The 14,473-nt window shown below is 35.4% G+C and overlaps 1 protein-coding gene across 1 annotated transcript in view; it reads left to right on the forward strand.

Annotated features, from left to right (window-relative positions):
- The window catches only part of ALG13 (ALG13 UDP-N-acetylglucosaminyltransferase subunit), a 71,303-nt gene that overhangs the window by 13,370 nt on the left and 43,460 nt on the right, over positions 1–14,473 (forward strand). The window contains 7 exon segments of the mRNA XM_007466307.1: positions 5,773–5,808; positions 5,810–6,001; positions 6,003–6,144; positions 6,699–6,782; positions 8,804–8,854; positions 9,613–9,659; positions 11,074–11,146. Of these exon segments, the coding sequence (XP_007466369.1) occupies positions 5,773–5,808; positions 5,810–6,001; positions 6,003–6,144; positions 6,699–6,782; positions 8,804–8,854; positions 9,613–9,659; positions 11,074–11,146 (625 nt within the window).

Genomic DNA, 14,473 nt, shown 5'->3' on the forward strand with positions numbered 1-14,473 from the left:
TGAATCAGAATTTCTGGGCATGGGGTAATCTTTTTTCAAGCCCTTCACTTAAGAACCAACCACTGTTCTAGAGGTTTGCAGGATTGGAGTAGTTTGCTGTGGAAAAATAGTCAGCCAGTTTGGATTTCAATGCAATAGATATTTCAAAGGACACTATTAAATACTATGAAATTGCTTTCTATTATATACAGGATGAATTCTAGTATTGTCCCACAGGTCTTTTTTAAAAAGTCCTATTGTACTAATTTGGGGAACATGACTTGTACTTAAGCATCTCTGAGTCCTTGTTCATATCTTTTCTTCTTTAGTATGCAGTTCCTCTTTATAATAATTATGCAGGAATCAGGAGACAATATATAGTTCTAGTCCTAGTACTATTGCCAATTGGATGTGAAAACTTGGGTAAGTCTTATAATTATTTGAAACCCATTTCTTCATATGTAAAATAAGAGGTCCCTTTTAGCTGTAACATTCTACTTATCATTTATTTTCCCAGTTTATTATGCCAGTCTGTTTCTTGCTCACTTTATTGAATTTTTAATTTTATTATTTCTTAATACATGTGAATATATAAAATTTTAACTAGTTCTACAAGGCTTATAACAAGAAACAGCAGTTTTATGTCCCATTCCTCCCCATCTCTAATCCTGCTTCCTGTAGGTAACCATATTACATTATTTTATATGTTTTATAAGTGATATTTTTGAACTTGTTTTTAAAATTTAAATATCATCTGTAGACTTCCTACTGTGGAAGAGAGGCTTTATCTCCCTCCTCCCTTGCTTCCACAGTGGGAAGTCTATAGGTGATATTTAAATTTAAAAACAAAAACAAATTTAGTTTATCAGTTATGGTGAGATCTGTTTTCAGTGTTGACATTATTATGATTCTTTGAGTACAGTATTCACATATGAGCCATGTAGTAAGTGTTTGATTACATTTCTATAAAACTGTTTACCTCATTTCTGTTTTTTCATTTGCTCAGTTTTCTATAGAACTATTCCCAAACTCCAACAGAGGTGGCCATCTTTCCTAGTATGTTTAAATATGCTAGGTTATCTATGACTTTTATTATTATTTATGTTTTAATATGTCTGTGCTGGAGTTCTCTTTTCTTTTACCTGAACTGGTTGTTCTCTATTTAGTCCTGCTTAAAAGTCTGTCCTCCTGGGATTTCCCCTTTACCCTTATCTTAAAAATTCCTTTTGCTTCTCGCATGTTGAATCTTCTGTTTCCAGGATTCTATGTGCCCCACCCCTTTTTGTGGTTTAACTTCGTTTTGGTTTCAGATATCCTCCACTAGCTTTCTGACAGTAAGGCACATTTTTTTAAATCTTTCAAGTTTGAAAATGCCTTCTTCTACTCTTCCATCTGATTGATAGCTTGGTGCATAGAGTTCAAGGTTGGAAATAATTTCCCCTCAAATATTGAACTTCATTGTTTTCTAGCTTCTAGTTCTTCTGTTGAGACGTTTATTGCTATTCATATGTGTGATCTTTTGTTTAAGACCTGTTTTTCCTCTCAGAAAGCTTTAGAATGTTGTTATATGCATTGCAGATCATCTTTTTTGCTTTCATTGTTCTGGCTACTTCATGGACCTTTTCAATCTAAATATAGACAGTCATATCCTGCAGTGCTAGAATTTTCCGTACATCATCATCATTATTTCTTCCTCTCCGCTTTCTTCATCTCATTTTGAGACTCCTGTTAGTTAGATATTGGCTTTCCTGAATTGGTCCTCTAATTTTCTTGTTTTTTCTCTCCAACCTTGTCTGTTTTGTGAGCTCCTCAACCATAAATTCTGTTCCTTCTATTTTTGTTTTATTTATTTTTAAATTTAAATACAGCAAAATTAGCATTTTTCATGTACAGTTCTATAAATTTTGAAAAATGCATAATCGTGTAACCACCACTACAATCAAGATACAGAACTCTTCCACCACACCCATAAATCCACTCCTGTCATCCCTTTGTAGTCAACCCTTTCCTACAATCCTAACTACTGGCAGCAACCAATCTGTTTTTCCTTCCTATAGTTTTGTTTTTTCCAGTATGTCATATAAATGCAGTCATACAGTATGTAGCCTTTTGAATCTCTCCTTTTGCTTAGCACAATGCATCTGCGATTCACACATGTTCTTGTATATATCCATAATTCATTATTTTTTATTGTTGAGGAGTATTTTGTTGTATGGATGTACCACAGTTTGTCCATTCACCAGTTGAAGGATGTTTGGATTGTTTCCAGTTTGGGAGGAATCATGATTATGAATAAAGCTGCTATAAATATTCATGTACAGGTTTTTGTGTGAACTTAAGTTTTCATTTCTCTTGGATATTTACCCAGAAGTGGGGTTGCTATGTCATATGGCAACTCTTTTTTATTTTATAAGAATCTGCTAAACTGTTCTTCCAGAGTGGCTGTACTATTTTATATTCCTACCAGCAACATTATATGAGAGTTTCAGTTGCTCTGCATCTTTGTCAACACTTGGTATTGTCATTAAAAATATTTTAGTCATTCTAAGATGTATGTAGTAGTATCTCATTAAAGATATACAAGTGGCCAATAGGCCCATGAAGAGATGCTCAACATTATTAGCCATCAGGGGAATGCAAAACAAAACCACAAGATACCACTTCATACCCACATAGGATGGCTGTAATCTAAGAGATGGACAGTAAGTGTTGATAGGATGTGAATCGGGAACCCTCATACACTACTGATGAGAATGAAAATAGTGCAGCTGCTGTGGAAAGTGGTGACAGTTCCTCAAATGGTTAAACATAGAGTTACCATATGGTCCAGCAACTCCATTCCTGGGTATTACCCAAGATAATAGAAATGTCCAAACGAAAACTTAGACATGAATGTTTATAACAGCCTTAGTCGTGATAGTCAAAAAGTGGAAACAACCCAAATGTCTGTCAACTGATGAATGGATAAATAAAATCTGCCTTAACTATACAAAGGATTGAAATGCTGATACATAGGTGCTCCTTGAAAACATCATGCTAAGTGAAAGAAGTCAGTTACACAGGACTGTATAGTGTGCAGAATAGGCAAATATGTAGAGACAGAAAGTAAATTGGTGGTTGCATGGAGTTGGTGGGGATAGGAGGATTGGAGGCTGATGGTTGTGGGATGTGGGGTTTCATTTTGGGTTAATGTAAAATTGTGATGGATATACAACTGTAAATATACTAAAAAAACATTGAAATTCACCTTTTAAGTGAGTGAATTGTATGGTATGTGAACTATGTTATAAAGCTATTAAAAAATCACCAGTTTTAAGTGTGCAGTTCAGTAATTCTTAGTGATTACGCAAAGTTGTGCAAACATCACCACAAAAGAGTTTTAATAACATTTTTATCCATCAAAAAGATCCTTTGTGCCTGTTTGCATTTAGTACCTATTCCCATCTGAACCCTAGGCAACCACTAACCTGCTTTTTTTCTCTGTAGATTTGTCTTTTTGGTATATTTCATATAGATGGAATCATATCTTTTGGAATCATGCCCCTTTTGCATCTGGCTGCTTTTACTTAGGATCCAGTTTCTCCACGTCCTTGCTAGCACTTGTTATTTGTACTATTTATCATAGCCACCCTAGTAGGTGTGTAGTGATGTCTCATTGTGGTTTTAATTTGCATTTTCCTAATGACGTTGAACACCTTCTTACGTGCTTATTAGGTGCTCCTATATCTTTGGTGAAATGTGTAGTCAGATCTTTGCCCATTTTTAAATTGTATTGTTCTTTTCTTATTGTTGACTTTTGAGTTCTTTTATATATTTTTGATACAAAGTATTTTTCTCAGACATGTATCTTCCAGTCTGTGGCTTATGCTTTCACTCTCCTAATAGTGTCATTTGCAGAGCAAAGGTTCTGAATTTTGATAAAGTCCAATTAATCAATTTTTCTTTTATTATATCATATCTAAGTTCTCTTTTCCCAACTCAAGGTCTTGAAGATTTTCTCCTATGCTTTCGTCTAAAAGTTTTGAAGTTTTGTTCTACATTTAGGTCTTTGATCCATTTTGAGTTAATTAATGTAGAAGATGTGAGGTATAGGTTGAGGATCATTGTTCTTATTTTGCATATGGATGTCAAGTGTTCAGCAGCATTTGATAAAAACACTATCTTTTCTCTATTGAGCTGCTCTTGCACCTTTGTCAAAAATCAATTGACTGAATTTGTATGGGTCTCTTTCTGTGTGTTTTCTTTGTGTGTTTACTTTCCCTTTTCTCTATCTCTCTGTCTTCCTGCCTCTAATTTTTCTTCTCTTTGTTTCCTGCTCTTTCTCCTATTTTCTGATTCTCTTTCTTGATTGAAGCTTTATATACCATATTTTTAGTATAAATAGCAATAAATATGAAGAATTTATATTTTTCTCTACAAGTGAAAAATGCCAAAAATGAATTAACTTTTTCACTATAATTCAGTTTTTCTCAGTGAATTTATGGTCTTAAAGAAAGAGGGTGATCCCTCTTCCCAAACCATGTTTCAGAACTTCTGCACCAGTGTTTTGGTTTCTTTGAAAAATAAATTAGTCAAGGTAATTTCAAATTGGCATGCTAAAGAAAGTCAAGATTTTATTTTTTCTACCATGCTTTTATTTCATTCCTAAATTGTAAAATTGATTATTGATGCTTTTCCTGTTGGAGGCAGTCATGATTAGTACTGGAGCCACAGATACCAGAAAAACAATTCTGAAAGCAGCTTAATTTTGCAGCTTCTCCAAAGCCAGCTTTAGATCTATTTATTTCTTAAAACACTTAGAAAAAGTAAGAACGGAATTGGATTTTGGCATTTAAATAACACTTGACAGTGGAATCAAGTAATACAAGTGACCAGTGCTGTTTTTGAACCTTACAAAAGTACAGTCGTATTTACTTTGGTTTTCTCAGAATTAAGAGCAGTTTTTCCAGAAAAGTGCCCTAAACATTGAAACATGCCTCTCATGTCCAACACCTCTAGTGTGGTGCCACAGCATTTTAAATGTAGCTTATTAGCAAGTTTGTGGGTAAGATATTTCTTCCATTAAGCTTCATTTTAAATTTTCATTGTTTGCATTTTCAGAGAAAGACACTTTTTGCAATTTCTCTTTCTGTAAATGTTGTGCAGTAGTTTGGAGACATTAGTCAAGAATTGTATCAGTGTTTTCTAGCATAACTAATGGATTTAATTTCTGTGGTCCCAGCAGAGGGTTATTATTATTTAGGAGAAATAAATGAGATTACTTAAACATCATACATGAAATATCCAGATAACTTGCTTTGGCACTTTACTTTGCTTGAACTGTGACCTCTGCCCTTTTAGATCAAGGGGGTCCCCCCTCCCCCCCCATTTTCTTTGTTTCTTAAGATAGTCTTAACACAAAAGCTTACTTAATTATGTTCAGATTTTTTTTTCCTCTCATCTACATGAAACTATGATGGGAGCAGGGAACTTGGGCAGAGACTGGTTGAAAATTCGGGCAGAGATCTTAAAGCAGTGTAATGTGGGCTGGGCTGCATCATACACACCTGAGCCTTATTGCAGTCCCTTTGCAACCTCGTGCAGCAGTTGCCTTTAGTTAAGCTGCAGACTCGGCTTCCTTTTGGTCCCGAAGCTCAGCTGCTTGTGCATACTTCTCTCAACCTTGGGCTGGTTGGGTTAATCCCACCCTTCCCCAACAAGGTAGCTCTGCAAGTTCCTTCTCGTTCCCACGTCTCCTTCTCAAGTCAAGTTCTCTATTCCTAGGAGCATCGGCTCTTCCTCTTCTTTTCACAGGGTCCTGACTTATCCTGGGCCAGCCCTTTGCTTCTCCTGCTCCTGAGAAGTGCCAAGATTCTGCAGCGCTGACTCCAACTGCCTTCTCGTGCCTAGACTTTGGGCTGCTTTCTGGATACCTGCATAAGCAAGCCCTGTCACTGCTACCCATTCCTACCTGCACCCTGCTTTTTCCTTCTTGCCACACCTGTGTTACTTTCTCCCCCTCCCCAACTCCACCCCCTGTGCACAATGCATAAAGGATGGAAAAAGTACTGCGGCCAGAAGTCTCTGAATGAGCCATCAATGGATGAATATTTAGGCAGCTTAGGGCTGTTTCGAAAGCTGACTGCCAAGGATGCCTCTTGCCTCTTTCGGGCTATTTCGGAGCAGGTAAAAGGAAAACAAATATATCTTCTCTATGCTGAGTTTTTGGAGTTTGAGACTTGGCACAGTACTGTAGCCAGAAGACCTGTAGCCCACCCAAACAAAACAAAACAAATTCCTTTTTCCCTATTTAAAACATCAGAGTCTCTCTACTTATTAGCTTGGTGCATGCCTTTGCTGATTAGTTGAAATATATTGCTGTGCCTTTGCTATCTTCTCCGTTTTCTAAATGCCACTTTGGAATGTAAGAGATAAAGTAATGGGGTTAAAGAAAACTTTGAAATGTATCTTGATCCTTTATAAGCAGCACCTTCCTCTAAATTTTATGCCTAAGGAAAAATTTATAGTAGTAGAAAGAGGGGGGATGACAGAATCATACCTCTTCTATATCGCTAAAGATGACAAAAACAGATTTTAGTTAAGATCAGGACTTAATTTCCCAGTTTCCTACATACGTTCTGAATAAGGGGAGGACTTGAGTGTCCAGTTCATAGTCTTAACTTAGAAGCTTCTGTTTCAAATAACTGCTGACAGTGAGCTGGTCTTTCTCTTCTTTTTAGTTGTTTTGCAGCCAGGTCCATCACTTGGAAATCAGGAAGGCTTGTGTCTCATATATGAGAGAAAATCAACAAACTTTTGAGTCTGTAAGTAGAATACATACCCAAGGGAGAGTTGTTCATAGAATATGTAGCAGGTAGGAAATGAATTTTGAGCACCTACGTATGAATATTAATTATATCCCACAATCTCCTCTCAATAGCAAATATTTAATTTTCAGTTGGCTTCCTTCCTCCTAGCTAGTAGCATGCTTCTGGATCTCCTCCCAGAATTAGATTGTTTTGTACTTTAATTAAAAATTAAGAAAGTTAATCTTTATCCTTCCCACTATTTATTCCCCCCCACACCCAAAAAGTCACATTGTGACGGTTATCCAATCACAGTTTTCTTAAACAAGTAATCAGTTCACGAGGGGTTTGGCTATGTTAATATTTTTAAATGTGTATTTTTAAATTTGTATAAATGGGAACCCCTTGTGTTCTTTCTTAATTCTCTGCACAGTGATTGGTCAGTCAACTTGAAGAATCTTGTAAAACTTAACTCTAAGGAAACAAATTATTCCTGAACATGTCTTTTTCATGTGACAAACTGGTAATTGGAGCTCTGCCACTAATGATTAACTTTAAAACAACTTTTAGAAGGCATCTTCGTATACGTTGAAGTATTTGAATTCTTGTTAACAAAATAAGGTTTTATCAAGGTCTGATTTGAAGTGTGCCCTTTCCTGTGGCTGTTGTTTTTTTTGTTGTTTGTTTTTTGTTTAAACATTCCTAGCCCTTCCAGTACTATTTGTTCTCCTGACTATATTATGGGTGTTTGCCTGCTCTTCGAGGTTTACTCTTAATTTTCTCAACAGGTTTCTGTGAATTTTAAAACTATATGAAGCCTTCTTGATTTTAAAGCTTATTACCTTGAAGTTAATTAGCGGTCACCACACCTGGGGAAAGGATTATTCGTGAAATTACTTCAAATGCAAGACCATGGTGTAAAGCAGTGCATCTCAAGTGTTTTTGTGCATACAAATCACCTGGGGATCTTGTTAAAAAAACAATTCTGGTTCACTAGATCTGAGCTGGGGCCCAAGATTTCAGCAGTTAAATTTCTGAGTGATGCTTGCTGTTGTTCAAGTACCACATTTTGAGTAACAAAGATGTCTGTAAAATTTTAAACCCACATGGACGAATCTCAGATTAATTATGCAGAGTGAAAGAAGCCAGACCTCCCCAAAAACGTACATACTGTATGATTTCCTTTATATAAAACTCATAAAAAATACAAGTCAATCTGTAGTGACAGAAAGCAGATCAGTGGTTGCTTGGGGGTTAGTGAAGTTATAGGAGGGTGCAAGGAAACTTACGGGGGTGATGGATATATTCACTCATGATTGTCATGATGGTTTCATGGGTGCATACGTAAGTCAACTTATTTGTGCCATTTAAATATGTGTGGTTATTGTATGTCAGTTATGCCTCAAAACTTTAAAAAGGGAACTGAGAAAAATTAACATGATTTTTTAAGTCTAGTGATATACATGCATGGAACTAAATGTATATTATATTTCCTGAGTTTAATTTTTATTGAGGTATATTTTACGTATCATAAAATTCACCATTTTAAGTTTAGTGTTTTAAGTTTTGGCAGTAATATAGTCAAGCAACTGCCACTGCAGTCAAGATACAAAATATTTCCATCACCCAAAAAGTTCCCTTGTTGCCTGTGCTTTTTTTGAAACTAGTGAAATTCCTTTTAAAGTTCCTCAGTTTAACTTAGTAAATGCATGTCTGCTGTCAAATTTGAAATCCTTATAATTATTGTGCTTGCTTAATTTATGAAAATTGTTGTTACTTAAGTTGGCATTTCAAAAGAAACTCCAAAGGCATACTGTTTGATGAAATGCACTGGTATGTGGATAAGCCAGGACCAGTTCCTAAGATAGTCTTATAGTCCAGCTTTTCTCCACTCAACTTTTGTGTATGTACAAATCTTCTTGAGGTGCTGTGCAAAGTAGTCATTTAATACTGTAATTGTTCAGCTGAACAACAGCAATATAATCAGATTTCAGTAATGCTATGTATTTGGTTAAGTCAAGTTTGTTTTATTTTTGAAGTATGTGGAGGGATCTTTTGAGAAATACCTGGAACGGTTGGGAGATCCCAAGGTAAGATCAAATATGGGGGTTTAATCTTTTCAGAGTATTTGGAATAGTAGCCTAAATATCATTCAGCTGTGTCACTTTAGGCCCAGTCTATTTTCTTAAGTAGCCAGCTGTGTTGAATCAAATAGTTCTTGCAAAAGTTTAGAGGCTGGGAATTGACCTGTTGTTTTGTGTTGAATATTGAAAATTGTGTGTTAACAATTTTATCATCTATAGACTAGTGAAAGAGTATACATTACTTGGGAACAGGACTAACCCAAGCCTTTTCACTTTAATGGGGGAGGGGGTTGGCAATGAATGTTACTAGGAGGTCATTATTTTTTTATTAAACAATTCCCCTGATTTGTAGTTATCCTTCTTTTATGTGGGAGTAAGATTCCTAAACATACTAAAAATAATTTTATGTGATTAAATTAATTCCATAGTTCTGGACTTAACACATTTACTAAATACCCTGCTAACTTCGTATTCTTACACTAATTACATTTTTATTGTGTCTTTTAAATCTCCCATATTCCTGTCCTTGTTACTTAATAGCTAACTAAGAAGATCTTTAGGTCCAATTTTTTCTCAGAATAAGTTTATGTTAATAAGTAACTATCACAGTATCCCAAGCCTCAAAGCAAGTTATAGTGTGTTGTACAAATTCTTCACCTACAACAGTGCTAAGCATCTAAAAAAAACAATTGTTGAACTTGCAAAAACTTTTACCTCCTAGATACGGAATGCTTTTAAAAACTTTATGCACTGTTTATGTTTAGGAAAGTGCTGGCCATCTGGAAATAAGAGCTCTTTCTCTAGTTTATAAGTAAGTTGGATCTCTTTTTTTTTTTGAGAGAGAGAGAAAGCGTGCGTGTGTGTGTGTGTGTGTGTAAGGTTTTCTAATAAAGTCCCTTTAGGATTGGGAATATTTGAGATTTGATGTATTGATAGTCAAATGAAGTGGTCTAAGCAAAGTCAATGGCGTAATTTTGGGGTGGAGAACTTCTACATTTGTGTCCGTTTGAATGGAAGAATAAAGGGCTTTAAGAACTGCTAGTACTATTCCTGTAGAAAATCAAAATACTTATCTTAGAATTTTTGTGTATTTAACTTTGTGCCTTTTGTGCATGTGTGCTCAATGGGGCAATATCACTTCCAAGAGGGTAGAAATTGTTTCCTGAGGACAACAAATATTAGATATTACATTGGTTTATGATCCTTCAAAGGGTCACAGTATGAAAACAGATACACAGTATATCTGTAGTATTAAAATTTTATAGGGAAATTAAGAAACGTATTTTTTTAAAAGGCTCTTTAGGGAGGCAGTAATGGTGGAAAAATTTGAAAAACACTGCTCTACTGCTTTGGAAGTTCTGTTTTGGTCTTTAAAACTGAGAAAGTGGCATTTCTGAAAGCTGTAGGTTATATAATGTGGGTTAGAGGCTAATGGGAATCTTGTTCATTTAAGGAGTTGGATCTGTATAAGACTCCTTCACAGTTCTTAGGATGGTGAGATAGCATATACCTTGAGAGAATCAGAACCCTCTTGTATGGGGACTTGTTCAAGTTACTGTTTTGCAGTCTGCTCATCCCTCACTAAATCCAGCAAGAAGTAGTACAGAAGAGGCATCGAGCAGGCGGCTAATCAGTTGTTGCTTTTCAATCAGGGACAACCTTTTAAATTGGCCTGCTTTTTGTTATTTTGTATGGCTCTTGGCTAAGAATGCTTTTTAAAAATTTTTAAATGGTTAAAAGAAGCAAAAGAATAATATTTCATGGTATATGAAAATTATGTAAAATTCAGTTTCAGTGTCCATAAATAAAGCTTTCACGTACATTTGTTTATGCATTGTCTATGGCTGCTTTCAGGCTACAAAGTCGAAGTTGAGCAAATCATATGGCCTGCAAAAACCATATGTTTGTTATCTGGTCTTTTACCAAGAAGAATTTGCCAACACCTGCTTTAAATAAATGGGAGCCTCCAAAACTTACATTCATACAATTGGCAATTTATCTTCTTTATTCCTCCTTTCCTCAAATTAAGATACATTTTAAAAATGCATAGGACTTTAGGGACAGTTAGCTGTCTATGTTGAATTAATATTTATCCTCTTAAACATTTAGGTTATTTTAGATGAATAAGGTAGGCAGTTTAAAAGCACAAATCGTTGTTCTTATAACTATTTCTTGCATATACTAAATTATCTCTTCTCATCCATCTTTGTTTTCTACCCATGTAGTCGGGATTTCATTCTTTATCGCTATCCTGGCAGGCCTCCAACTCATGTCACAGATAATGGCTATGAAGACAAGGTAAGAAGATAAGTGAATGTTTACTAAAATAAAAAATTGAATGATGCTGCCAGCTTATCATTAAGAAATCATCCTTTTAAACCTAACTAATGAAAAAATAAGCACAGTCTAAAAGCCAAGCTTTTCTACAACTAGCCTTTTTCTCTCCAGTTAGTCAGCCTAAGTATTGTTAGCTATCTTTCTGAACAAACCTGATCTTGTCACTCCTCTGTAATAGGAAAAAAAACACCCAAAACCCTAATTGACTCCTTATTGACTAGAAGATAAGGATCAAACTCTGAAGCTAGACATTCAGTAACTTAAAGGGTTCCAAACCTTCTTTCCAGCTTCATTGTCCTTCAACCTTAGTACATCATGTGTCCAGAGAGTCAGACTTTCATGTTCTTTTCCTTTGTATCTCAAATGTTAATTCCTTTGAAACTTTACCACCTCCCCTGGAGTTATTTCCTCCCTTTTTGTTCCCCTAGCATCACCCAGGTAAGCAGTGTTTATCACCTTGTATATGTTTTCATGTTTGTTTCTCTCATTAGTCTGAAAGTTTCTTAAGTGCAGGGACAGTGTGCTACTACTGTCTAGTAAGGTGCTTGGAAAATAGTAGGAGGTTGATTTGTTGGTTGAGAACTCTCAGCAGGTAAACAGATTGTTTTTTAGCATACAGTTTTTCTTCCAAAAAGTTTTTAAGAAAAGCCTTGTATCCAGATGATTTGATTAGTGAATGTAGATTACACAGTATTTGAGTTTTGTCTTGTTTCATACCATGGAGCAAAATTCAGGAAGCATTTTGATGGTAAGATAAGACTAGATACTGGTAGAACTGTTAGAATATTATAGTAATCTAGACAGAAGGCCTGAACTAGGCAAGTGGCATTAGGAATAGAAAAGACTGAATAGGATGCAAGAGATAACTTAGAACATAAGTATAAATTGGGGCATGTTAATTATTTTACTGATGGTACTGCCAGTTTGTTCAGTAGACATTAAGCCCCTGTAGTGTACCAGGCAGTTTACTGGGTTTTGGGGATACCACAGTTAATACAGCAAAATCCTTGCCCTCTAAGGGCTCAAGAGGCTATGAAGATAGACGTGTAAATAATTACAGTGAAGTGATATGTTTTATAATAGAACTATATGCCAAGAGCATATAAGAAAAAGCCCTTCACTGTGCTTTAGGGAGTTTAGAAAGTTTCATGGTGGTTGTGACATTTAAGTGGAGTATTTAAAAAAAAATGAGTCTAACAAGTATAAAGGGCAGTCTCTTCAGAGAAAACACTATATGAAAAGGCATAGAAGCAAGAGACCCTTTGAGACCAAGTAGCTGGATGGGGGGAAGACAGTGCTGAAAAGATAGGCTAGAGGGATATAGTTAGGCTGTGCCAATAATTTGGCTCTTTATTGTACAGAATAGTCAATTGAAACTTTTTTCCAATATTTTATTATGAAGGTTTTTCAAACATACAGAAAAGCTAAAAGAATTTTACATTGAGCATCCATAAGCCCACCACTTAGTCCACTGCTAATATTTAATATCCTTGTTTTGTCACATATCTAACCACCCCTCTGTCCATTCATCAATCCATCTTAAGTTTTGATGTATTTCAAAGTAAATTCAGACATTAGTATAACTGTCCCTAAACATTCAGTTCAGAGTTTTTAAGCAAAGGTGTGACATAATCAGACTTGTTTGAGGAAGAGGCATGTTAGCTATTGTGTTTTAGCAACTGTACAAAGCATCGTCTGAGATGAGATTTAGACAGTTAGATCTTTACCAGGAACCTTTAAACCTGCAGTTAATTTTTTTCTCCAACATTTTATTATGAAAATTTTCATACAGAGAGAAATTATAAGACTTGTATAGTGAACATCCATATGCCTACCACCTAGTTCCTATAATTATACAGCTCTGTTTTCAAATGAGTCTTATACATTTTACAGAGAGATTTTTGAGCTAATTAAGGGGAAAACATCACCTATTGGGAACCATAAGAATACAAAAATGTAAGACCTTTTTAGTGGGTGCAGCCATAAGAATATCATGTGTAAGTCTCATCCATACATATATAGAGAGCTAATACTAACAGCAGTTGGGTATTTGCATTGCACAGGATACTGTATATATGTCTGATTTGGGAATGTACAAAGCGAGTGTTAGTTTATATTGAAATTTAAGTATGGAAGAGCCAGATGGCAGCAGGGTACTTTTGTTGCTTTGCCTAAAACTTAGTTGCTGTATCAGTTCAGGCTCCTAAGATTTATATTTGAATTGTTTGTATTTTCAAAAATGACTTCATTAAAAGCAGTGAACATTATTAATAAGCTTTGCATAAAATATATTTTAGAGCACATTTTCGAAGAAACAAATACCTAATGTTCACCCTAGTACCTTTCACCTTTTTAGCTGACTTAATTCTGCATTTTACATAGTTATCCAGTGTCAAAGTGAATGCTACTGGAAACTAGCCATTTTCACTCAGCCAATTTGTTCTATCTAGAAAGAATAGAAAAACACTATTTAAAACAAAATGAAACCTGTATCTGAAAATGTAGAGTGAAAAGTCAGGTTTCTGTTCATGCTTCTCAATCTCATGTGCTTCAAAGTAACGGCTATTAAGTTTGGGTGGGTATCCCAATTTCATTCTCTATGTATTTATTCATTTATTAGTTTTTATGTAGATGGGCTCATACTTAACATTCTGTCACTTGTTATTTTCAGATATTTATCCCCATCAGTAATCTAGATCTACCTCATTTTTAACTAGTTTACTGCCATTACATCCCACCCCCAACAAACACACCACCCACAAGTATGTATGAGAAAATTATTATTTTATGTTGAGATACCACCAGGAACATAAAAGCCATCATGCTTAGTTTTGCCTCTTCCAATCAAAATAGAACTTCTTGCCACTTCAATAGAGAAATTGTATACTCATCTTTGTTTTCTTTCCTGCTTATTTAGTCATCAGTTCTGGTTAGCTGGGTTCCTTTAATCCTTACTAACTGCCTCCGGTTATTAACCTTTCTTTGTTGGAGTTCCCAGTTCTTCTAGTCCAAAGTACAAAAGGCTTCTCAGCTCAAAATCTGCTCACTGTTCTTTTAGATTAATGAACTCCTCTTAAATGCAAATACCCCTTGGGGGTGGGTGAAACTTAGCAACTTAAACTTTATTGTGGGTTACTTTAGCTTGATACTCCCTCTCAGTACTTTGAAATGGATTATACCGATAGAGTTGTGATTGCAAAAAAAGACTAGGGAAGAATAATAGACCTGCGGTCAGAGAACTTGTTCATTGGGAGAAGTTAGCCCAGGGTAGTGTAGGAAAGTAGAAAA

This window comes from Lipotes vexillifer, unplaced genomic scaffold (assembly GCF_000442215.2).
Source record: "Lipotes vexillifer unplaced genomic scaffold, Lipotes_vexillifer_v1.1 scaffold298, whole genome shotgun sequence".
NCBI classification, from domain to species: domain Eukaryota; kingdom Metazoa; phylum Chordata; class Mammalia; order Artiodactyla; family Lipotidae; genus Lipotes; species Lipotes vexillifer.